The 27,891-nt window shown below is 41.6% G+C and overlaps 1 protein-coding gene across 11 annotated transcripts in view; it reads left to right on the forward strand.

The window, feature by feature from the left end:
- The window catches only part of Zfh2 (Zn finger homeodomain 2), a 399,771-nt gene that overhangs the window by 244,489 nt on the left and 127,391 nt on the right, over nt 1–27,891 (forward strand). For all 11 annotated transcript variants that reach the window (XM_072017175.1, XM_072017174.1, XM_072017182.1 and 8 more), the window contains one exon: nt 22,667–26,037. In XM_072017175.1, the coding sequence (XP_071873276.1) occupies nt 22,866–26,037 (3,172 nt within the window). In that variant the 5' untranslated portion in view covers nt 22,667–22,865. The remainder of the gene's footprint in view (nt 1–22,666; nt 26,038–27,891) is intronic.

Genomic DNA, 27,891 nt, shown 5'->3' on the forward strand with positions numbered 1-27,891 from the left:
TATTAGGAATTAAATGCTTTTAATTTTTAGTTATTTTATTTTAAATAAGGTGGAATTTCATCGAATTTTACAACAAATTTTAACGAACAGATGTACCAATATTTATCGCTGTCAATGAAAATAAGATACGAGGAGTATGAACAAAAGTTGCAGAGATTAGAACATGTTATCTTTTTTCAAGTACGAATTAATTACGAATTAATGCGACGTAAGATATAAGAGATAAATAGAAAATATGCAGTAATTATATTTGCGCACGTTAGAAACGATTTAAATTATTATACGACATATGAAATCTAAGGAACGGAAACAAAATATTCAGACATTATATCTTGTTTTGCATCAATATGAAAAGAAATCATGTATGATTGACGTAAATAATTGATCGATTTCCGTAATTATTTAACAAGGTTCCATGCTATGTCTTTATGTCTCAATAAAACTAGATTTATGCTAATATTCAGAATATCTTACGTCTATTACTTATGTTATAATGCTCCGTGGACTAAGATAAATTTATCCTTCGAGTTTCTCTCGTTCCTTGGTATTTTTTCGATAGTTCAAAGTTCTTCCTCATTACCTTCTTTACCTGTTAATTGCCGATGGTCGTTTTAAGAACTATCATTAAGAAACGGTTGAATTATCCGGTTGAGTTTCGCTTTTGAGAGTTCCTCTTTTCAATGTCGGCTGTTACTTGCAGGTTTGCTAGATTTCCAGGTTAAAATTGTCTTGTTATCTTGCAACGTTCTCCTTCGTTCCCTCATTATCCTCTCTGTCCTTGGAAATTTTCCATTCTTTTGGGTAATAGCTCGAACTAGCGAGACAAATAAATTTCCAACATTGGGAAAACTGTTCTAAGAGAATAACGTTAATAACAAGAGAATTCGATCGATTGAAAAGTAGTTTCTTTCGCTAGATAAAATTTATTTATCTTTCATCTTTCCCAAATATTTCATTTTTAAAAGAGAAGATGTTGTTAAAATTGTGATATCACGAATAATCAACATCAAGGAACGTTTTTGCGAATCTTTAACAGTGAAAGTTAGTGCGAAATACTCGTATATCTCTTCAGAAGGAAAAAAGAGAAAGGAAAATCCTCAAAATAGCGGTTCATGTCGGGCCCCTCTGTCTATTCGATACTCGAAATTTTCCAAGTTTTACTGGAAATCTGGCGACTGTGTTTGAATTCAAGGCACGACCCAAGAGAGAAACACGATGTTTTTTGTTAGACGACAAAACCTGCGCAGGTGTGTCCTGCCTTTACCTATACTGAGAAGAGAAAAATCACAAAGATCGTTGAGGAAACTGACCGAGAAGATCACGATTCTCACGTATAATAGACTTTTATTTCCTATGAATTATCGTTACTGGATTTGACCACCAGTTGCGTTTTACAACTTCGACCCACCAGTTTCATCAATTTCGATTCACTATCTTTGTGCAAAGATCGTTAAGAATCGAATTATTCGAAGAAAGATCTCCTCTTGAGTACATATACTGACTCGTTATTAAAAATGTATTTCTGCGTTATAAAATCAGTAAAAATAGAAACCTGCGTTATCTTTCATATAAAAAAGAACATTTAACACAATGCGAGATTCAGTAAAAATTCACATTATTTAATACATTATGATCGTTTATAATATTTATATATTTAATAATAATATGAAAACCAAAGCAAAATTGACGAAAGACTTTATCGATCCAAACCTTTTTGCATCCAAAAAAGAATCTACCCACTGCATTATAGTAACCAAAACACATCAAGAGTTGAAAGAGCAAAGAACAGAGAAAGAAGGTAGGAAATGGACGAAAGCCATGGAATCAGGGAAACGGTTCCAGGAACGGCAGCAAGAGTTATAGAAAAATCTGAAAACTCCTGTTCGTTGGCACAATGGGATCTTCTTTGGACAATCCCCGAGCGAATACATCCCGCGGTTCGTTCCCGAACAATACGAAAAAATCAGGCTCGATCGATTCCTTCCAGGAAATGGGTGGGATTCATCTTTACGCTATTGAAAAGAATAGTATGCGTCGCGTTCCGCGTGTCTCCGTTTAGAGCCGCGGGGGACCAGCCACAATGGGAGGTTGGAACATGGTCGTAGGACGAAACACACGGATACTACTAGAGTATTTAGTGAACGAGACAACAATGACCGCGACCAGTCAGCGGCACAGCGTCTTCACCAACGACCGACAGCACCTGGCAGAATGACCTGCGCACCTTCTCGATCGCGTTATCGAAAAAGCCGGGCAGTCTCCATGGAGGAACACCTGCACGTTCAAGGAAATTTCTCCGAACTGAGGAAACGCAAGATCATTCAATGGAAAATAGTAAAGCCAAATACCTTGTTTTTGAACGAATGAGGATTTGGCAAAGGAAACGTTGCGCTATAGGATTGCTGTATCTTCGAGAGTGCATAGGAATTTTGGTTGAAAAATGAGAGAAAAGAAGGTAGATGGAAGATTTAAGGATAAGTAGAGGATGAGTAGCTGGTGGATTTTTATGCAGATTTGTATTTTTGTGAATACGATTGAAGAAATGGAATAGAGATTTGTCTCAACTCTTAAGCTTTTATACAGTTACGGCAGAGAATCGTCTTTCTTGTAGTTTAAATTTTTGCTGCATTTAAGGAATGAGATTAGAAATTTGAAAGGCGTGGTTGTACGTTTGAGAAATGACGTATTCTGGCACCTTCGATGCGGTTGCAGAGATTGATTCGATTTAGAAATAGCCATAGTCATTTTTCTAATTCGTAGCCTGACCACGAAGTTTCTTACATTTTGAAATACAGCGGTAGGCCACGGATAGTAGTGAAAGCAGAGAAAAGCTACTACCGCTGCTATTAAAATCAGATGTGTTTCAAAGATTTCTTATAAGATACAACCGCAGCAGTTGCGTTAATTTTTACAATCCAGCGATCCGCGATCGAGGTGGAGCACCACGATTGTGTTACGAAACTAATAGAATATCAGCGATACTGCATTTCAAATACGTAAAATACGTATTAAAATATGGAAAACTTTCTAGAAATACGTAATATTTAATATGAGATTAATAGTCCCGTCATAGTTTCGTAAATTTTTATCTCAAATTCAAAGAAGTCATTCGTCTCCTAAATCCATTAAGAATTCATACCACTCTTCTGCTCACCCTTTCACTCTCCTCTTCATTAACGCCTTAAAGAAAGCTTCATAAACCACGTTTCTACGAAGGTTCGAAACATGGCGTAGGACTACAGATGCGAAGCAATGTTCTGTCGCCGAAGAAGGCCCAAGTCCACCACCTACGCGGCCGCAGTGGCGCACCTTGACGCTACGAATTTGCAAGTTGGCGTGGGTGGTTGCAGGGCGCTCCATATCGCCTTCGGTTTCTCCGTGTCGTGCTCCAGATGACCGTGTCCCCCGGTGGAACCTCCCACGCGACCTTCGAGCTCCTCTCTCATTCTCTCTATCTCTATCTCTCTTCTCGTTCTTCTCCTCCCGTGTCTCGCCTTCTCGTCTTGTCCGGCTCTCTCGATGTCTGCATAATGCTCGAACAGACGGCGAAGATCCATCGAGATAAAGACCGGGCAATTAATCCTACGAATTAATTAATCGGATCACGGCCACGATAGGTATCTTCGCGGTCGAACGAGGAAGTTCGGTCGGGCGTAGGCGACCCTAACCGAGCGATCCCACGTTCCGATAAGGGAGCTTCTCTCTCGTAGTTGCAACCCTACGGAACACAGGAAACCAGAACATTCCTCACGTCCCACCTTCGAAATAGGATTATCTTCGTCCATTCATCCCTTGGAGAGAGAAAGAACCGAAACTCTGTACGTGTCACGTGGGCGGTGGACACGCCGGCCTGCATTTTCACGCCATCAAGGATCTTTGACTCCCGTGGTTCCTTCGAGCTTTCTCTCGTTTAGGTATAAAGAGCTTTCTTTGTTTATCTGCAAAAGGTTCGTTTCGATAAGTGAAAGTTTGGGACGACGGTAACTAAAATGAACAGCTTTGTTTTTGCAAGCTTTAGAGTTTCTCACGTACAAGTTTGATTTTTTCAATAGTTTCTTTCGTTAGTAGGATTTATGGTCGGTTGGTTGGAAAGTTTCGGTGTATTCGTTTATGAGGAGATGTAAAACTGCATCGAATGCGTTTAACGTCGAAAAATGTGTTTATTGTAGTATTTACTTGAACCAAGTCCCAGTTTGGATCTGCCCTTTTAACTTTTTACTAATTCTCTAATTCCTTTACATACAATGTAAAGTTGACATTGCGTTTAATCGACAAATCTTCATCTAGTTATCATTCTCAGTCAGATTTCGCTTCAACTTCTCCAATTCTTACTATAACAACCTCCATTGTTCAAAAAAAGAGAAAGTCAATTTGCCAAAATTAACGAATAAAAAAATTAATCCTATAAGAACTTTGAAACATCGTATTAACATTTTCGGGTGAAAATTAAGCTGAAATCGCAACTGGACACCCGTTATCGAGTACACAGTGGAGCGATGTACCCACCGTTCATAGATACGTGTCGGATAGGGCGGATATTCAATTATTCATATACCATTAGCTGGCGTGCATGTACCGGGTGTACCGTCTACGTAGGGATTCGCGCTAGGTAACCTGTTTTGTAAGAACAGCCGCAATTTTCCTTGGGAACAACGTGTCATTATTTGAAGAGCACATATGGGAGATGGTAAGGGCAAAGCAAGAGAAAGATAGACGGTGCAATGACTGCACAATGCGATCGTTGATAACAGATATAGATAATGCGTTTTTTAGCGTCGAAGATTGGTTTGTGTAATGAGTCATGCTTCCAATGACTGATTGGCAAGACCGTGTCAGAACCGATCTTTATTCTTGTTCGTTTTATGCAAAACGAACGCTTTGGATTGATGGTCGAGATCTAAGAAGATGAAATTCACAGATACATATGAAACATTAGACAATTAATACGCTCTTAATTAAAAATTGTGAAGTTCTCCGAGTTGAGTTTTTCAGAGAAGATTATTAGAGATTTCATAAAAATAGGAGACGATAACAACTGTCTATAAAACAAAACAGTAGAACAGACAGTCGAATCTCTCGATCGAGCAATCCACCAATCATTTACAGAGGAATCTACGTCTATTTTTACAGAGGAATAAAATTCTCTCACAGTGCGTTTATAATATACCAACGATGTATTAACATCTAATTAATTCAATTGAATTCCGATAAATTCCCATCCAAGTGACCGCGATCCGATGATAAATTCAGTCTTCAAAATTCACGTCCATCTCACGCTCTTAAAAACAACGCATGCTTCTCAATTACGGCGATCAAAAAAACCTTTCCATAAAGGAAACCTTCGCGATCGATACAATTTTTCTTTACGTTCAGCAGGTCTCGATCGAGCGATTCCCCGATCGTTCGTCGAATTCCCATCGAATTCTTCGAAGCGTATGGTCGAAAAAGGAACAGTGTCGCCGTCCTGTCCGGCTAGAATCTGTCCGTCAGTCAAACACATGCCGGTCGGCCGTGACACGTTCGCGAACGCCGTGCAATTTAGCGTCGATATACACCGCGTAAGCGTCCCGTCACTCCACGCTTACACATACTCCATGTATACACATATAGTGGAGACCCTCGCGCGTCTCGCATGTCGGGGGATGATAATCCTCGTGGGGAACCGTTCCCTAATTTAGTCCCAACGACAACGTAACTGTTTAGATGCGAACCGCGTAACAATTGCAGGATATGCATATATTGTCATTTTCGCCCGTGACATCCTACAATATGATACGTGCAATTATGTTACCACGATGCAGATATACAAATCATTGATGATTGCGGAGGAACCGGGAGCTCGGTGACGTCTTCCACGAATAAATAGAATGGAATATACCGTAGTACATTGTTATTTTTCAAGCCAGAGCTTTATATAGAATCGGATTTTCCGGAGATAGAGCACAAGAGATAGTTGGCTTCTTAATCAAATTTATTTGGTCTTGTCCATTTAAATTGTATCGCTGGTTTCGTGAGTTTGGTGATAAGGAAATTTAGAAAAAAATTCCAAGCACGTCTTTTCCAATATTTTGTAATTTGACTTTAGTGGATAGTTTAATTTTGTTATATTAAGATACTAATTCTGATGGGGTTCCGATTTCGATATCGCGTCGATTTGACGCGTTCAATGAAAAATGAAAACTGCTTCAATTATTTCAGAGGATCTAGTATTGTGTTCGAGCGAACCGATCCCACTTCTTAATCGCGTCAGAACTCATTAGAATGGATTTAAAAGGCGCGCATGGGGGGAAGGAAGGGCGGTTTTATAATGGGCGGTAATTGAAAGTCGAGATTCCATGGAAAAGATTTCGAGTGCACGTGGCAATTATTCGAAGGACGTCTAACAATTAGTTATAACTCCGGCAGAGGCAACGTGCCCGCATTCGCAGATGAGGGCGATGTAAGAGAGACGCAACGTCTGATAATCATTCTCGCGTTCGCTGCATAAAAGGTCTTCGGTTCGTTTATTTGCTGAAGCCATGCTGGTTATGTAAAATCCAATCGCGAGACGAGCCTATCATTTCTCAAGATTCGCGGATTACTAAAACCGACTACACGTCCGAATTCTTTTCTTCCCGATCGCTTCAATTGATAATTAATTGCCTCACGTTTCATATTAACATCGTAGTTTGAATTTCTGAAAGTTTATTTAATTTCATTAGGAAGATTAATTTTTAAATATTCTATTATCATCTTTGAAATCTAGAAATTGAGAAATTCTTTCATTTGACAAACGTGATATCGTCTTAAATTGCTTATTAGTCTATTAATTAACAGAGATGAATTTATTAGTTATCCGTGTAACTAACATTTTAGACTCGGCAATCATTTTACTATCTAACGCATTTTTATATTTATATTAATTCTATCTTTAAAAACGATTGATATAAACAATGATTAATCGCTACTAATAAGATCTGATTTATAAATTCTATAATCCCAGAAAACCTTGCCATTATTTTAAAAAAAGTAGTCCTACATAAGGAACAAAGACTTCTTCTCCTGTAATCATTAATCTCATCAGCACTCTTCTTCAAATTGTCTCTTTATTGACGACAATCGCTTGGATCTTCTACCTCCGCTTCGTTTTTCTACTCGTGAAGGTCCCATGACAGAATTTTTCACGTTGAACCAGCTGAAATAATGAACGCGTTTCTGCGTATGCATCGGTTCAAGAGGGAATGAAATACGTCCCAGCACGTACGGAGTTCTTGCGTTCTTCCACAACCATCCCCTAACTATCTTGTTCTGCTCGTGGAATTTGACGATGCTTCTGTCGGTTCCATAGATGAAACAGCGCCGTTTCTTCATCGATTGCTTTATTATTAACCTCTCTGGTCTCGAATCGATTTACCTGCGCGTCGAATCGCGACCGATCGTACACCGGCGAACGTACTTAGCTATAATTGATTGGCAAGATCGCTTAATGACATCCGAGTATCTGGTAAATGAAGATCGGCTTGATAACTTGATTATTCGACACTTGAAAAGTCTCGTGGTACAAGAACCGAATCGAACGGCTCGATGCCGGATGGTTGTTTATATCGGTTGCTTTCGATCGCAACGAAAGAGGTTCATCGATCGCTTCCGCGAATTTAATTTTATTAACAGAGCAAATTCTTCAATTATTTAATTTCTTTATTATTCACCACTTCTATTCCTTCGATCAAATAGTCACGAACGCGTTCCAAGTATACGAAGCGCTATCAATAATTACGGAACTTGTAGCTTTATACAGTTAAAGCGTTGTGAACGAACCTAAAGCTCGTTGTATCATGATTTATCCGAACTAACAAAGTAGGCAAGATTTTTCAATGAAATTCTGTCTTTGAAGAGAGGGAAGATTCGGAGTGGAGGTATAGAATGTATATTCAGCTGGAACGTTATCAATGGAATAAAATGGTGGGATTTGCGATAAGGAAAACGATTATAGGACGTATGGCGTAGTTGGAAGAGGAAATATAAGAAAGTTGAATTTATATCTTTAGTGCAGGGTATGTGTGTCTGTGATATTAACTTTGAGTCACAGAAATGGTCGCATGATATTATTTACGTAAGTATTATTCGTATTATTATCGATATCACCTAATGACAAAATCCGCAATCACTTAGTTCCCAAGCCAATAGTAACGAAATACGAAATTAATTCTTTTATTGTAATATAAAATGAAAGTCGTTGCTATAAATAAACAGATTCGTCATCTTTTAATCAATTTATATTTAAGGAATCTGCTAATTTTCCTGGCAGACGTCAGCAGCTTAAAGTTCCTGTTGGATTCTTTCCATTCTCCTTCACATACTTTGCTTTTTCGCAAATCCAGCATCAACGCGCGGTTCTTATAATTTCCTTTTCCGATTTAACTGTAATAGAAGCTGTCGTTGCGCGCCAATAAAACGATCGTGGAGGTACGCGAATTACCGCGGACGCGTGTTTCCACCGTAAAGGGTTACGCCGACAGGGTGAGATACGTATCGCGGGCCTGGAAAACGGCAACGGGGGTGGGCGAGAACGGAGGTATTGTAAGCTCAGCCTGCTAATGAGACAACGCACCTCGCCACAGAACGGCCCTTTTCCGGAAACGCGTGAGCGTTCCTACAAAGCCAACAGGTTTTGCACGCCGGTTCTCCACGGTTCGTTTCTAGTCCATAGCAGAAATATTAGGAAAAAGGAAAGGAAACTTTTTTATGCCAGTTCGTTTGGTATCTCGATGAAAGCGTCGATTATTTCATAGATCGATCGATTAATTCTATAGTTGATTTGGAAATTGGAATTTTACGAGGTATGTAGGTACGCAAGTATTCGACAGTTCACTCTTTTTGATAAGACGTATTTTCATTACGAAATCAAGATCAAATCAAATTGCAACGATTTCGTTCTTTTTTGGCTGCGTTGTAAATGATCAAGATGTGCTCTGACGTGAATTTTCAATATAATTATATATTTTATTATTTTCCATATCGTACTTTTTATTTTATCATTATTCTCGTATGATTTAAGGTGATCAGAATATTTAATCAATAATTTAATTGACATTTTATAGATGTTTATTCACGATTAAAATGCTGATATATAAAAATATTATTTTTTGTTTTGTAAGGAAATTCCTTATTTTCCACCAGAAATTAATTTAGTTGATTCAAATAATTGACGGTACTAACCCGACAATACTAATTTGTATGGCTTAAAACATCGATCCCATATCTTTTCTCGATAAACGGGCGTCCTTCGATTAATGCTGTCTAACTTATTTCGTCGTTAAATGGCTCGATGTTAGATTACGTATACTACATGTCTGAACCATAATGCGAGACTGATGATCGGATGGGAGCGTACAGCGAGGCTCAAAAATGGGCGAACAGGAACTTTTACGCAACTCCTTTTACTCTCCATAATATCGTAAGACAATTTTTCTATTTGTCCCTCAATCGCGTATTTAATAATTTTAATGGCTTTCATCTAGAAGCTTCGGAAAGTACAGATCGTAGGATTTTTTCCCCTGTCAGAAACAATTATATAAAATAAACAATAAAATCTCATGTAATAAAACAAATAAATCTGTTTGTGATACTCACCGTAGACAATTCTTTAATTCATAGGATTCAAAGCAGGATTCACAAGTCCTTAATCCAACAAACACTACTAAAAGCTCTTCGTTAAATATAATATACCTTAACTTTTACAACCTTAATACAATTAACTTTGTGGAATATAAAAATTCAAAATTTCTTCAAACATATCTGGTAAATATGGTCATAAATGTGAGAAACGTTGGAGATCTCGAAGGCACGAATGGAAGAAGCTTCGACGCGTCCATCGACTTTTGTCGGTCGCTGTAGCGACCGGTTCGATATTATTTGCTGCGAGATTATTTTTGTAATTGCCGCGGTACACGGTGCTCGCGTTACCACACCGGCGTTGATGGATCTGCCCGTTGACTTGCGAAGCGATCCCACGGCTTCAGACAGATATAGGCGTGGAGCATTTAAATCAATTTGCGGACACGCACGAGTAGTCGCGACGTGTATTTCCAGCGTTCTATAAAGGCGCTTCCTATCGTCGATTTCAACCGAGTCCTTGAAAACACAGGATTTTTTCACGATCATGAAACCAGACGATCAAGTAAAAAAGACCAAGAGCGACGAATGACTTCGAGATTTCACCGATCGAATGACAAATAGTAATGGACTCGGGATTTTTTCATGATCGTTAGATTGCGAGTGTTTATGCAAATTGAGAGGGCTGCCGCAATAACGAGCAGCTCCACTTTCTAGTAATTTTAGTAAATCAACAAGAACCAGCTCAAAATCAATTAGAATCAAATTGAGAGCTCCTTGAGACGAGCTATAAATTCATAGTCGATATTCTTATTAATAAATAACATACTATCGAAATTATCTTTTTATCAAACGTGATCGTCTTGAAAATTATTTACATCAAAAATATTAATTTCAACTTTCTCAGAAGATATTCGTTTCTTTTACAAAATTTCATGGATTTGTCATTTATTGCTAAAAGTCTTATATCTCTGAGTAGGTTGTTTCTTTCATCGACAGAGAACGAATAGAGAAGAACGACTTCGAAATTCTATCGACTAGTCGCTTTTTTCATTTCCTTCTCTTTTTTTCTTTATCCTTCTTCTTGTTCTATCTGTCTTATGCACATATCGTTGACCGGATGTGTAGAGCTGCTCATCAAAGTTCTCTTCTGACCTTACATGTGCGTCATCGAAGCAACCCTTTGTTCGAGAATATAATTAGCTCTACATACGAGCGTACGAAGCTCTTCCACCTACGGATTCGCTTGAAATCGAAGCGGACGATGGCATCGTCGAAGCGACATGTCGCGGCTTGTACTTTACTCGTTCTGGGAAAAAATTACGCTTCCGATTCTCTGCCACGTATTCGTAACATTTACACGCGCGAAAAGCACGAATTTTTGTAACGTTACTGTCTTTCTTCTATCAAACTATGAGATCGTTTATCATCGAGAAATCACTACTAAATGATTCCTGTGGTTCCTTTTAAAGGGTTGAAAACATTCGACAAATAGTTGACGATACAAAGCAAAAAAGAATGAAATTAGAAGATTCATTAAGTATGTTTACTGTTTGCAATTGTATGAGTAAGTTACAAAGTATTGGTCGAGTGATGGAATAAACGAACCGTCAATTATTTTGATCATTGCCTTACATGGTAATTTGAGAAACTGGGACGGACTATAACTTTTCTTTGCCGAGCGAAGATTGAGAAAATTAGTCGAGGGGAACGTTGTACTATTTAACGAGTTCTATCTGTCTACGACTTTCTACAACTCGTGTCTGCGAGGTGTAACGGTAATCGATTGTTTTCGTCGTTCTGCCACGAAATAATGGGAATATTAAAGTATCGTATCTTCCAAGTTAACGATTCCTTTGGTAGTCTTTGTTTGAAAAAATTCCAACGAAAATACAAGACTCGATATAGTATTCAATATGTTGCAAAATATGACAGTGATTCTATACGTTGGGCAGTAAATAACTTTATATTATATTGGATTCTTTATTCGCTCGTTGAAATACTTTATGCGGCAAAGATGGATCTCGATTAAATACCCATACATCAGAGTATTGCAAATGCGCGAGCTTGTGTATATCAAACTCAGGCCCACAGAAGCACAAAGTACACCGACTTTACGTTCGCCGTGCAATCAGCATCGAAACGGTAACACCGGTGAAACCATAAAAATTGGTCGCGTGCAGGCAACAGCGTGGACTTATTCGGCGGCCACGAAATGCGAATCGGCGTGCAATGTACACAGAGAACGTGGAGGGAGAGGCTCGGGTCCTTATTACCGATTCGCCGAAATCCAGCGTTGATCATAAATCAAAGAGGAGAGCCGTTTCTCTCGGTGTGCGAGGCGTCCGCTAACAGAGATCATTAGCGCGCCACCTCGAACCGGCTCCAAACCCAATCAGGGTCATCCGCTCGTGCTGGCGGCCGTCGATGAGAGAACGGCTCGCGTCTTCGACCCGATAAAAAATCCATCGCGATGAATTACGTCCAGGGCCAGGCCGGATCCTTGCACTGTCGAATCTTCCGTTTACGAAATTTAAACGCCAGCAAATCACCTGATCGTCTTCGTTGAGATTCGAACGATACGGAACGGCGACGACGACGACGACAACGATGGTTCCAAGTCGTGAAGCTACGTCGACGAAGCCGTATCGATCACATTAAGGGATGTTTTTACAATAATTCCCGGCGCGCGCGCTGCCACACTGTTACGCGCACGTAAATGCTCACCGTGCATCGACGTACACACGCGGATCGCTGCCAAGCCAGCTAGCCGCCATGTCTAATTATGTCGCATTGATTTTGTCATTAGCCACCCCTGCCGGCCGTTGTTGCCGGCGCGGCCTCGACGTCACAGCAAAAAGCATTTCCTATCGACGCTCGACGACGAAGCCAGACCGAGCGACTGGTTCTCCCGTCCCCCTTTTACAACCGACTCCATGATGTTGCTTTGGTTTTTGAATCGCGGGTTCCGGATTGCGGGTATCCTCCAGAGGATGGTTAGGTGAAAGGTTCTGCTTCGTTACGGGGTGATTTCAAAGAGAATATAGAAGTAGGTGAGTTTTTTTTTTTTTTTTTTTTTGCTTTGCAGATGGTTAAGAAGAGATGGTATCGATAATGAAAGAAGGCTCGACGTAGATAGAATAGATTTTTGGAAGAGATTCGAAAAAGTGTCTTGCGAATCTTTCGCTAGAATTACCGAACTCAGAACGACGGGTTTGAGATGTTTCGTTCTTGAAAATTAATGGGAACTTTTGAACGTTTTTGGTCGAATTAACATGGACCTTGGTTAAGAAAATATACAATTACAGTAGACAGTAACAACGTTTTAATAATCTGTTTAATATCTTAGGTAAATTTTATATGTATTTTTCTAGAAACCTCGTGTCGTGGTATTTTGTACAAAGATTGATAGCGACATGTTTTGAATGTTGGAAAAGTTTACGGAGCTTTTAAAAGTAACTGTTTTAGTTTGAAATTTAAATTAAAATGTAGATAAGTCACAAATGTTTTATAAATGAACGCTTGAAGGAAGTTCGCATAGTAAGATCGGCGACGACATGTCTGATTTATAACTTTGTGAAAATACTCTCTCTGTTTGTTACCGTCGACTAAAATCTATAAAACAAAAGTGCACGTCTTCTGTTAACAAAATACAGAGATTCCCTTAATACCCCAGAGACATCATCGCCGAAACATTTCTGTTCACAGATAAGATTCCTCAAAGCACAGAAATAGATATATCCAGCCTAAATATAGCAAATAATTCCAGATATAATTGCTCGTATAGATTAAACCGCGATACCTTATCGTATCAGCCATCTACTTAGCTACTTACTCTGCTAACAATTGTCATAGTTTGGTCAATTCAATTTCACATTCCCGACGCCACATCAATCGAGCATTTTCCATCAGCATCCACGAACACGAAATTAGCATAGGTGTCTATTTTTACAATCTGGAACCTCGTCGGAGAGAAATCTGCCTAACCGGGGCTTATCTCGACACCGGTATTAATAAAACATCCAAAGAAACACGAAACGCGGCGTGCACGATAAAACCGACAGGCCGACTAATTCGAAATTACAATCGACCCACGCGACCTTATCGGGAGCATATCGACAGGAGGTGGCGTTTCGAGGATCGTGGCGGCTCTCCGTGTTGCTCTTTATCCCTCAGTTCCGCCTACGATCCGTGATCTCGCCGAGAGAAACGCGCATACAACTCGCGGGAATCTGCTTCTCTTATATTCAGCATCAGAACTTAATTGCGGAGGCGAGAGACGTTAACGGGGTTAATTGGTGGATTTGAGTCTGAACCGGATTGGTCGTGGGTTCGGTTTACTCGCTGGCGGACGACGAAAATTCGATGAAACGTAACAATTATGATGGAGGAGATCGGGTCATGCGAAGTCGGGCGCGGATGATAGAGTAAGATAGGGTTATTTGAGTCAAGGTAAGCAATTTGTTCTGTAATTCGTTAAATTTGATTGTATAGAATTTTTAAACAATTTACATTTGAAAACAGACTATTCAATTTCGTATCTTGTGGAGTGATGAACGATCAAACCTATCGTGATCGTTGCAACGATCATCTAATTTCTCATCGTGAAAAGGAAAATTTGTTCCATTAATGAGAATATCCTTAGTTTTGATTACTATAACTCTGCGAGTTATTTCGTTCTTTATTTTATTAGTTTTTATACGATACCTCCTGATCGACCCCTGGTTAACCCTACCATAGGATTATTCGAATCATTTTCTCCTTTTCGTGTCTTCCCTTACTGAACCTAAAATACGTAACAATTTTTCATTCCTTCGTTACACGATATCAAGAACCAATAGTCTCTGATAATATTACGCACCGTAGAAAGTTTACGGTTGAATTTGAAGATGTTGAAGCTTAGGTGACTCGAATAATCCTATCTTTCTTACACGTGCGTGCACGTGCGTGTTACGGTCGAGTTTCTCACGGTGCATTGGAAGGAAATTATAAGGGAATGGGTTAAACTCTGGGTTACCCCGCGGGGGTAACAGAGCAGCGAACCAGAAGATGAAGAGGAAGAACGAAGAAGAAGAAGACGAGAAAACGTAAAGGATAGAAAGGGAGGAGAGAGATCGAAGCGCGCATAGCTCGGAGGGGGCAAATCATACTTAATTGATATCACAAAGAGGCCCTGCTTGCGTTCACCACCTAACCCAACCTAACTTCATAATCGCCAGCTCGTCCGGCGGATTAAACGCCGCCCGAATCCATGTTGCACGTAAATTACGCGCGCCTCCTTCGTGCTCGCGCTCTGCCCTTCACTTATTACCGTTGTCTTCGAAAGCCTCTCGTAGTGGTTCTCTCCCATCGTTCTCCTCTTCGTCGTTCCACCCCCCGTTCCTTCGCTTTCAACCTCTCCCCTCCGCCATGTTTGCCCCTCTTCTCGATCGTCGGTCGTTTAGCGTTCGCCCGAGGAGGCATCTTGCTCTGCTACAACCGCGAATCGGCCATCGCGAATGCCACACCGCAGTTTCTTCTCTGTTCCTCTTTGGATGAAGCAATTGGAAAATCATTGATTAATCGACTAACGCTCGCGAGGCTTCGTCTTCCTTTCTTTTCTTTTCTTTTCTTTTTTTTTTTCTTCTCTTTCTCCATCGTCCTCGTCGTCGACCAATGTAGTCGGCCGCGAGAGTCTGTAAGATAGGGTTCAACAGATCGATTCGTGATCTTGCAGTCGAACAGAGTCGGAAAATGACTTCAATGATGGGATTATTGGCTGCTGGATAGTTTTAGATGTTGCGGGGATTCCGTTGCTGGGTCGTAAACGTTTGATGGGTAACTTTCATGATAATTGGATGCTCGCTAGGCTCGTAGCTGGTTAATCATTTCGACGCGCGTCCCAGTCACGGGCATTTCAGTTAGGGTATTTTTCTTGTAGTTGATACAATTGATCGTACTGATTTCTTCGTGTTTCTCCATGCATTTCTTCGTTCTTTCATCGCGTGTGCTACTTTGGTGGTAAGTTTGAAAGTTTCGTTCAGGGACATTGGCATATTTTTCTTATGTTATGTATGTGTGTATACATGTGTACATATATGAATTTTATTTTCATCATATCGTTTCAATAAGATTTATTTGTCTCACATTTAGGTACGTTAAGATATTCTAACGTTAAACTGCATATTCGCTGTGGTTTCTAAATTTCCTAACAATAAGTTCGCGTAGATTATTCCTCCAACTAACTAAAATCATAAAAACACGATTAATGATTCTAACCAATCGATATTCATATAGAAGGCGCAGTCGTTTTTCTATTTATACTACCAGCAACATAAACTCAATCCAACCACGTCCATAATTTCCCTTATAACTCCGCATAATCAACATTCATCGCCCACCGTAACTACACACTCCACCTCTCGCTATCATAAAATAATCTGGATAAAATTATGGTCTCGTAATTATAAACTGCTTAACGTGTTTCAAAGATTCCACTAGGAAAATCGAAGAACGTCTATGTCGTCTATACGACGTCCGGAAATCGTGGTCGCTCCGTTAGAATAGTTCGCGACGTTAATTGGCAGTTCGTCGAGGGAACCAGAACGAAGTTTTATCGAGCAACGACGATCGTCTCGCGTGGATGCGTTCCGCGTTCGTGCAACGCGTCTCGTGTTGCTCGAGCTTGCGTTTCAAGCATTCGATAGGTCTTATCGGCGCGCTGGTACGCGCGTAGCAAACTGAAAGCGGCCGGTGTAATAACGACAATAATGAAAGGTGCACGAGGTTTGATCGAGAGTCGCCAAGTGTTGCGTTTAACGATCGATATCGTTAAACGGATTCCAAGCCGTATTTTGCTAGGATTTCTCAACATTGCCTCTTAAATCTGCATAAATAACGAACGTTGCCGTAGGAAATATGCTCTGGTTCGTAAGAATATTTAGAAGAGTGGGCGTGGAATAAACGCTTTATTCTATTCGTGGAATAGGTGTACACAGGCTCGCGAAAGTATTTCGATACTTGTAGACACATTATTGTTAGGTATACGTGTTATACGAAACATTTTGAAATTTCATTCGCGCTATTATGAAACCCAATGATGATTACATCGGTTAAATCTGAAAGAAATCTGGAGATGTATATAGAAATTGCGAGATATTTGGAACAGCTGTATGTATACTTCGTAGAGATCGGAAAAGTGTTTAAACCGTCGATCATCCGTTACGTTGATAATCTTCGATATTCGACGAAACGATATTTGACACTTGTCCGTATCATCGAACTAAAACCCGATCGTCAAATTGATAGAGTCAAACGTGCGAACCTTTGACGAAGCATAGAGCAAGTGGCTAGTAGAATATACTCGTGAATCATGGGAATATATTCCTGAAAAGGAAACGGTTTACACCCGGAAGCCTCACTCTTGATAATAACGATAATGATAAGTATGACACTTAAGCATAAAAATCTCAAACTCCTGACGTCGAACGTAACATTCGACAGACGTTTCTACCTGTCTGTTTCCTAACCGCAATACCTTATAATCATAGCTTTTGTTCGCAACTTTTCTTAATTCGCGGCCTTTAATTCCAGACAGACGTTCCGCGTTAACGCACGCGCGCACCGCTCACGCTCCACCTTTTCTGTCCATTGAATTTCCGCGCGGAAGCTCGCAGAAGAAGCGAGAAGGGCCCCCGGTCTTCCCCTCTCGCGGTGGCACGCAAACTCGCCTGAGAAATAAGCAGGCACGATATTCAATAAATAACGAGACGCGTACGAGATAATTGGGTAGCCATAATTGCGCGCATCTTGCGTATTTCGTGCCTGGTCGAAACGCGCGACCGATCGTCATGTGGGCCCCGTAGGGTCCCTTCGATTCTTCCTACCTACCGTCGGACCGACACAAAAGGGACTTTCGCGTGATGAGACGCGCATATCGGTTCGGTTTCCGGTGAAACGACGCGACAAACAAAAGCCCTGCTGCCTCCAATTCGCGGTCGTTCCCCGAATGTTTAACTCTCTCTATCTCTCTTTCTCTCTCTTATACTTAGTCGGTTTTCAAGAGTTCGTGTTCTCTTCCCCTTCCGTCATTGAGTGCGAACTCATCAACCACCTGTGCTCATTCTCCACTTTCTCCCGAGCGACGATTATATTCCGCGTATTATTTGCTCGTTTCGCATTTTGGCGTCCACCGATTGTCTTTCCGCGTGAAGGGTCGTCCACGGAACACGGAATCGACGCGATTCTTTCGTTTCACACGGATAGTGGAAACTTTCCGTTCGGATGTGATTATAATTCTTCGGAGTAGCTTACGTCGCGTCTCGTCGGCTTAGTTAACGCATTGGCAAATTTAGATTGAAATATGCTACGTCGTGATATTTAACTTTTGCAAAATGTTATATATTAAATATCACGTCATATCGTGAATATTATATTTGTATCGTTATTTATATTTTTATATCGTATTTTCTAAAACTTTTTTCCTTACACCTAAAATTATGAAATATCTTATTGGACAGGATAAAAATCCTTACGATTCCAAGATTAATTCATCGTCCCATCAATTAGAACGTGATTATACGTCGGAAATATCTTAGATCTTTCACATGTTACTGGAACGCGGTTCGAAGATAGAGATCGGTGATTTTGTGCCTGTTGGAATCTCCGATGAAGTTGCCCGGGATGATAGTGGAACGTTGAAAGAATATTTTGAAAGGATACCACTTATACCTGGGAGCTTGGAGGTATGGTATCGCCAGTGAAATCCCATGGAAACCTCAAATAACGTAAAAGATATGAATCTACGTAACTGTTTCCGTATTTTATCAGTGCGCTCGTGAGTAGATAGGATTATAGGAATAGTTCTCTTTGCATGAATTTTAAAAGGAGGTTTTATGTCTTTATTTCAGAACCGTTTAAATGTACGTTTGACACGAAAATTGTTTCACGTATGTCACGTCATATCTTTTACGATATTCGAAGCTCTTTGTTCTAAAGAATTATAATCACACGCGAACAACAATGTGTCATTTGCAGCTGTGTATCTTTCAACTCGTAATTTAAAAAATATTTCGTAGAGAAAACGTTTAACTAACTAAATTTTATATACATTTTTTGCAAAATTGCAATTTAGCTTATTACGATTTATCTCGTGAAATATCGAATTTCTGTAAGTGCAAATTGTTTAATTTGAAAGAAACACGATTTTACCAACGAGTAGCGTCAACCGTTGTGATATCGTATCTGTTATTAGTCGGACGAAAATTACTCTGACTTTGCTACAAGTTCGAGCAACCTTCGTCGCTGGTCGATAGGTAGACCGTAATCAAATTCATCGATCGTATTAGTGGCAACAATATTTCGCGGAAGAGGCAGCTTGTTGTGTCGTTGAAGGAAAGGTGGAATCGATATATCGGCTTTGTTTAATGAATCCTCCTAGAAATACGTAGTCATCCACAGCGTTCGTCACGCCATCAAATTCATTCGACGCGTTTCCTCCCTTCCTCAGTGGTTTTCAAACGCCTTTTCTAAAACACGTTCCAATTTTTACGTGGCTACTCAATTGTACGCGACATCGCTACGTAAAAAGTCGCGTAAACGTAATTCGTTATCGAGAAATTTTTATTTCTACATTTTCTAGTTTCCAATCTTTTCGTATTTAAGGAAGTCCACGGATTAGTCGGTCGATGGAATTCTAAATACTCGAAACTACATTAAATTACACAGTAAGCGTTCGTTGAAATAATTCACAAATTTCTTTGCGAACATTCAAGATTGACAGGCAATTTAGAAAGCTAATCTACAATATTTGAATTGCCAAATTGAAACAAGTGTCATCGACGGATACTCAAATTAGTCAAACCTGGAATTATTAAGTATTCAAAATCACGCGTTCAATTTTCATATACAAAAATTCACAAACTTTTCTGTAAATATCCGATATTTCCTATTGTTCGTTTCAACTCTCGAATACGCAGCAAAATTGTAAAAAAGCTCGCTTGAAAACCCGCCACGTTGCTTGAACGCCTACTCATCGAGACGATCGTTCTCGCTAGAACTGAATGTGTTTCCAATCTGTTTCTCGTACGAAATTTCTCTCAGGTGGTTAAACAATTAACTTATTCCGCGTCCTGACCTGCGACTTGGCGAGAAATTCTGAGATATCGAGGCTTTATTAACACGAATCGGCGGAACAACCGTGCGCCATCGAAAATTCGCATGCTGGCGTAGCAGTTAAGATGTTATCGTATAATGAAAGAGCATGGTCCGAGGAAAGAGCGAAGTTTTATATTGAGATCTAGCCCTGGTCGAGAAGCCAGCCTTGACGTCTTTCGATTTCTAACTTCGTCCAAAATGGATGATAAATTAACTAGAAATAGGTAACACGGAGCAGGTGATGTCAGATTGGCAGATGTTTTTGGTTACACAACAGTTCCGGCCCTAATCTAGCCGGCAACGGTATTACGCTCGTTTCATTTTTTACTTATACACGCCTATACTGCTGTACTAACGGTTATGCTTTTAACTTTCCGCGTACTTCTTCATATTTCACTGGATTTTCGTTAGATATCGTGCGAGTTGTTTAGAAGCTAGACAGATCGAATTTATAAAATGAAAAGTAGAGACGAGCGATGATATTTTTATTTATTCCAGTGATGGAATTTACGAATTGTTTGTACGATTTCTTATAAAAAAATCATTTCAGATGTAGGATTTATTTTATATGACTTTGTTGGTGGACAAATAGTTTGTATAATCAAAGTTCGGATAAGTGGATTCAATCGACACCAGTTTATTTAATTAGACATTTAGTAGAGTTTTGTTGAACTGAATTTTGTTGTTGCGGTAGAGCACTAAATATGTAGCTGGTTAATGAGATTGGGAAATTTAGAAGAAGTAAAGTCGATCTCTAAAAACCATTGTCATAGCTCATGCGTCGATCCTCTCTAATTGCGCGATGTATTACAAAAATGAAATAATCACTGTGAATAATATTCACAAATTAGTCAGATGCTTTGTCCGAACGAACTTCTCCAATCCTGTCATAATTCGAACATTAATAGAAATTATAACGTCGTGTAAATGTGTCATTAAATAAGAATATAACTCATACGCAAGAGCAGGTACGTTATCTTTACGAAATATTTGTAACCCTCGCTGTTACCATGTTAGCCGTTCGGAATGCAACTTTTTAACGGCAAGATCCAACTCGCTGATCAAGCGAGCATTAACGTACTATCTGCTTGTTACACGTTGTACAAACGTGGCATAACGTGGTCACGCAACGACCGTGATATCTGTTTCAACCGTCGGAGAAACGACACGTCAACCTTCATGTAAAAATCTTTATCTTTTCCAATTCAAACCCCGCTCTTATCTATCGTACACGTTCCAAAGGAAACCAATTCCCAGGACGAGCAAAAATACCACGCTATAACTTCCTAAATTATGAACAAAACGAGGAACAAACGAGTCGAGACCAATTGATAGATAGCATAGTAGAATAAGATTAAGTCATGTTCACAGAAACGCACGTTACTCCGCGATAAATAGCGTACACCCCGCAGCGTGCTCGAATCACTTTCCACGTAAACACGTAAATTGTGCATCAATCCGAAATAATTGATCGCGAGAGAGTGGGAGTGGAGAGGGGGAATTAGCAATTGGTGGTGTTTCGGCGCGGAAAAACTCGACAAACGGTGCTGACCACCGCGATTTGCCTGGCGATCGATCGACGATAATCCGAGGAAATGATCGCCTGCCGCGGCTCACGCATTAGAAAACTGGTACCTAGCCTATGGTCATTGGATTATGGAGTTTGCACCGCGGAATTATAACTGCGCTGATAGCATAGGAAAACGTGGAACAAGACTAAGAGTAACGAGGAAAGGGAGACGAGGATAGAAAGATCGTATAATGCATCTATGTATCACGATGTCCAGCGGCGTGTCTGGAACGAACGAAAGAGGAGAAGATAGTTGCTACGGGACGAAGAGGGGAAAAGAATTTCTCTAGGTAGCCTCGGCGAGGATCGCAGAGATTCCTGATTCAGTCACGCCGCGATACACCCCCACACGCGCGGCCGCATAAATCCGCGTACACTACGCCCCTCTCCCCTTTAATCCGTTAGATTCTGCGAATACTCGCGGCCGTCTTTTGAACCGCGATCACCGAGACCGCGTAATTGGGATTGGATGATTAGACGCATGCTCGTTGCCTCGAGCAATCCACGCGTGTAATCTCGAATTCACGTAGACACTGCGGCATAGTGATACTTCCGAAGGCGATATCTCACGGTGATCCTCGCCATCGCGAGATCTACGTGTCCTCGAAATTCGAATGGCAGAATAGAACAGTAGAAGCTTGTACAGATACATACGTGACTTTATGGATTTATGCGTGTTTCCGTTTATTTGCCATGGCGGTGAGATTGTCCCTTTATTGCTAGAAATAGGGGAGAATCTAGGACAGGCTAGAAAAGGAGCGTTTTTAATCGTACAACAGCGACCATTCATGGATACTTGATTTCTTTCCGTTATGTCTCTCGTTGTACGGCTGTACGAGAGTCAAAGAGAGACGTCGATACTCGATCGATAGATAAGCTTGGTCGACGCTTAGTTGTAAATACAGCTGGGTCCACGACGAGGGTTCAGGTAATCCGAACATAGGACGCCTTGTGTCGCCATGGCGAGTCTCCTTCCGCTTTGTGTACCCGGCATCGCAGCCTTGATCCTCTGTACACGCAGCTTGCCGACGTTTTCTACGTATTTCGCTATCTTTCCACTGTCCTTTCGACCGCCTATGTTTGCCCGGATTAACCCACTAGACCATCTAGTAGTGCTCCTCCGCGAAATCATTCTTCGTTGGGACTGCGAGCTAGATTCTTGTACATCCGGTCAGGACCAAACACCTGGTATCGATTTAGAATTACGAAAATAAAACACGCTAAGTCTATACTTTAATAATATTTTAATATAATATTGCTTTTATAGATATAATGTAAGAAGTTATTTGTCTATATCATAGAAAAACTTAATAACGGATTAAATTCGACGATATCTTGCTAAACGTAAAATTCTATTCTTTGTTACAGGTACGACCTGGGGTTGTGTCGGGGTAGCTAGCAAAGAAGCATCTGTCAGCGGTGGAGAACAGATTAGGACGGGTAGAGAGAGAAAGAAGGGGGTGGGGAGTGCGACATACGGTAGGAGAAGAGGAAGAAGAAGTTTGAAGAGTGTAGGCGCAGGCGCCGTAGGTGATGTGAGGCTGGCGCCCGCCTCACGTTTGGGGTGATGCCCTCCAGTGAGCCTCATCCCCCCCAGTACCACCTTCAACACCACAACATTCCTCCCTCGCATCTTCAACAACACACGTCGACCGCGATCGGGCAACATCAGCTCTACCAGCAGCTGGTGGCGGCCCATCAACAGCAGCAACAGCACCAGCACCAGCACCAGCACCAGCAGCAGAGACAGCAGCAACACGGCGGGCCCTTCCAAAATTCCACGTACACGCAGCAAAAGCAGGAGATGAGCCCGGAGGAGGAGGGGGGTCGAGGGGGCGGGTCCCCCCCGGCAGCAGGGGCTGCGTTACATCAGCCCCATCACCCCCGGACAGCCAGTCCACCCTCGGGCACAGAACCCTGCACCCGCGATGCCATACCGACGCCTACACCGATCGCGGATACTACGACAACGACCACCACAACCACTATGACCATGCAACAGCAGGGACAACAACAGCAAACTCAAGAACAACAAGGTCCAAGTCCTAGTCCGAGTCCAACGGGAGGCGATGTGGAGAAGTTCGACGGGAAGATCGTCTACAATCCAGACGGTTCGGCGTACATTATCGAGGGAGAGAGTGAACTCAGCGAGGATGACTCGTTACCTGACGGTTGCATCGTAGATGGGCGCGGTGTTTCGGTTCCTCATTCGCTGGTATTTCCCCAAATCGCGAGCGCGTACTACGTTTCGAGACTGTACGCGCATCAGGCGTATCAGCAGCAACAGCAGCAGCAACAACAACGTTCGGTGGCGCAGCAGCATAATCCCGATCTTCCTGTGATGCACAGCTATCGGGTGATAAGTTACAGGAGCGCGGAGGGTAGCAAACAACCACCTCCTCCTCCTGCGGCACCACCACCTCCAGCAACCTCAGTACCAGTAAAACCTATTCTAATGTGTTTCATATGCAAGCTCAGTTTCGGCTACGCGAAGAGTTTCGTGGCACACGCTCAGGGCGAGCATCAGCTTACCTTGATGGAAGACGAGCGACAGGTACTCTCCCATTCGACCGCGTCGGCGATCATTCAAGCCGTGGGCAGAGGCAAGCAACCGTTGGTCAGTTTTCTCGAACCAGTGACGAGTTCCACTTGCCCGCAACCATCGCCCGCGCAGATGCAGAACCAACAGCAGCAGCAACGTACCGAGTCCACCGATCATGAAACACCAACCACGACCAGTACGCCTGCCAGCACTCCCGGAGTACCGAGCAGTCCCCAGCAACAACAACAGCAGCAACCACAGAGGCCGTCACCTAGCACACCCACCACTCCCACTTCTCATTCGAATCATCCTCTCGCGTACAATCATCAACAAACGCAGCAGCATCAGTGGACCGGCGCCCAGGTGAGCGCCGCTTCCTGGGCCAAAGCACCTGACGCTTCCGGCATACACTACACGTCACCACCGCCACCTGCTTCGTCGACGAAGGGCTCGCCGTCGTCGTACGCCGCGCTAACACAACAACCACCGAATTTCCTCACAGGCACGACCATCGGTGTCTGCCCCGAGCACATGCAAGGAAGACCGAGCGGAGTCGAATGCCCCAAATGCGAACTGATTCTAGCCAGCAGCAGATTGGCGGGTCCAGGCGGACCCCTGGCTGGAATTCACAGTAGAAACTCGTGCAAAACGCTCAAGTGTCCGAAATGTAATTGGCACTACAAGTACCAAGAAACTTTGGAAATCCACATGAAAGAGAAGCATCCCGAAAGTGAAACCTCCTGCATCTACTGCATCGCCGGACAACCACACCCTAGGTTAGCACGTGGCGAGACTTACACTTGCGGTTACAAGCCCTACAGATGCGAAGTGTGCAACTATTCTACCACGACCAAGGGAAATCTCAGTATTCACATGCAGAGCGACAAGCATTTGAATAACATGCAGGAGCTTCAGCAGGGCGGCGGCGGTGGCTCGGCAGCGAACAATCCATCGTCCTCGCAGGACGCACCGATGCCAACGAGAAGCCCGCACCACCAACAGAACCACAGTCCGCACATCGCTGGTCAGGCCGGAAATCAAGGGAAACCGAAGCCAACATTTCGCTGTGACGTCTGTAACTACGAAACAAATGTCGCACGGAACCTAAGGATACACATGACTAGCGAGAAGCATACGCACAATATGCTGGTCCTGCAGCAGAACGTGAAGCACATGCAGACCCTGTCCGCGCTCCAGTCCCACCATCAACAGGCACAACATCACCATCAACAAGCGCAACAGCAACATCAACAGCAACTCGAGCAGCTACTTCATTTGGGTGGCCTGGATAAGCCTCAGCATGCGGAGGCGGCTCTCGCGGACATGGCTTACAATCAGGCTTTGCTGATCCAGATGATGACGGGTGGTCAATTGCCACCGCAGCTTCCACCAGAAATTATGGGTGGCATGGCTAATATGGGAGCTATGGGCAACCTCGGTGGTGACGTTGGTTTGTCACCAGACAGCATGGATCCACCACCCGAACCGGCCGATCCTGATCCTTCTCATCTGTATCATTGCTGCGTGTGCAACAATTTCGCCACTGATTCCTTGGAAGCTCTTGGCCACCATTTAGCAGTGGACAGAACGAGAACACGAGAGGGAGAAATCCTCGCGCTCGTAGCTGGCCACTTCGTTTGCAAACTTTGTTCCTACAAAACCAACCTGAAGGCTAACTTCCAATTGCACTGCAAGACAGACAAGCATCTCCAACGTTTGCAGCATGTAAACCATGTGAAAGAGGGCGGGCTTCGAAACGAATGGAAGTTGAAGTACCTGGCCTCGCCCACGAGCGCCGCGCAATTACGTTGTCACGCGTGCGACTATTACACGAACAGCGCTCACAAATTGGCCCTGCATGCCGCGTCACCCAGGCACGAGGCTGCAGCCCTACTTCTTCGTCACCTGATCGATGCCAGTGCCAACGTACCATCCCAAGCGAAGTTGTACCATTGCGCTTTGTGTGGCTTCAGCGCCAGACACAGATTGCCTCTGTTGCAACATGTTCGATCGCTCAGACATCTTCAAATGGAGCAGTTGCATCAACTTCACAGACGAAGCGGTATTCAAGGAAACGAGACCCTGCACACTGATATCGGGGATGTTTTCCAAGTTATGAGCGACCCGGATGCTCCACCTACGCAACAGCCCAGTCCCACCATGCCAACCACACCGAATGCTACCAGTGCCAACAATGGTGAGTGGAAAGACTTTTTATAGATAAGGTAGAATTACTTAGTGAAAAGCATTGTCCTAGACAGCGGATTTCTATGCATCTGTAGAAAATTGAAATAGGGAAAAATATTTGAAGCATTCGGAGTAAAGTAGAATCATTATAACATTTTTTGGATGAAACAAATTTCGATTCGTGTTCCATTTTTTTTAGTTACAGTGGTAAAAGTATAAAATTGCATAAACATTCGCAGTCCTGTTATTATATAATTGCTTCTTGCCTTTATTTAACTATGCACATGCTTTGATTTGAATCATGGTATCGTTGAAACGACGCGAAGTATTCGATGTTACATTTGTTAAAAAAACGAATGTGTGTTTCTTAATTTATAATGAAAGAAATCGCAGTATGGAACTTGATAGATTTAGAAACGCAGGTTTTAAGGATTTGTCGTTAAAACAGTGTGAAGTATTCAGAATTATATTTATTGAGAAAAGAATATTGCCAGTGTTAAATCCATAAGAGATGGAACAGTGTCAAACATGGTCAGTCGCACAAAATCTTACAGTGTTCTAGATCTTTGGAGCGGTTTAGATTCTTAAGATCGATCGATATAAATTATTTTACGGAGACGACGAAATCATCGTATTATTCAATCATAATATTATAGAAGAATAATAATTGAGAATAATTATTTTACGATATCATTAAATTATTTCCTGATGTAAAATCGATTTAGATATAGTGTACTCAGTCTACCTGTACCTGCGTCATAATTATTTTCACCGAATACATTTACCTTCACTTATCCTTAAATGCTACATAAAACATAATGTTTGTTCTGAAATGTTTTCATCGTAACACGATTTAAATACGATCAACTTATTAAGAAAGGAAAAGCTACAAGAAAACAGTAATTGATTACAAAGGCATTCGATTTAAATACGATTAAAATCTGACTAACTAACTAAAAAGCAGCATGTTTGCAAGGACGTTGAATCATATTTCTCATGCGAAACAACTCACATCTGTTAAATCGTTTTTAAACGAATAAACTTGCAGAAGATTAGCATGTCGCTCGTGAAGATCATCTCTTCTAATGAATTCAATATTTTCATCGATTATCTCGCAATTAACATGCTATTGCGGTAATTCTGCATGGCATATGGCGATGCCGTCTACCTCGACACGCACAATGTCGAGTGTTATTATATCGACGACCTGTACTTATATAAATGTACGAGAAGGTATACCGCAACGTGCTATTCGAACTATTACTACTCCAGAACTTACAGAGTTCCTCCCATTTTGTCACTGTTATCACAATATTACAACTCTGACAAATGTTTCATTATCTTCAAGAAATAGACTATCCCCCTATAGATCTACAATACTTTGATCATGTTTTCGTTGGAAAAACACGATATCGATTTATTCTTTAGCCCTTAATTTTCTAGATTCTGCCATTTCTTATTATTATTCTGAAGCTTGATTGCTTTCTCCAAGCTCTTTCATACGAAAGTAAAAGTAAAATTTCATATGCAATTTTTAGTGGGCCAAGATCAGTTTTCCCTACTAGAAAGCGCTTCAATTATTTTCAGAACAAATGTCGGCCATAAATATTAGGTCATCTACTTGTTACGTTCATTTGGAACCTCTAACATAAATATATCTTACTTCGTCTATCATACGATGTAATGATAATACGATGACTAAAAAATAAAAGTAGTGGAATCCATTCGGATTCGTATTAAACATCGGACGTCGGATCTATAGCCGACACACAGATATATTACATTATTATCTGTATTCTCCAAATTTTCCATTTTGATGTGACATTCTTCAAAGTTTCTATACTTTTATATTCTTCCTATATTC

Source organism: Bombus fervidus, chromosome 14 (assembly GCF_041682495.2).
Source record: "Bombus fervidus isolate BK054 chromosome 14, iyBomFerv1, whole genome shotgun sequence".
In the NCBI taxonomy this organism is placed as follows: Eukaryota; Metazoa; Arthropoda; class Insecta; order Hymenoptera; family Apidae; genus Bombus; species Bombus fervidus.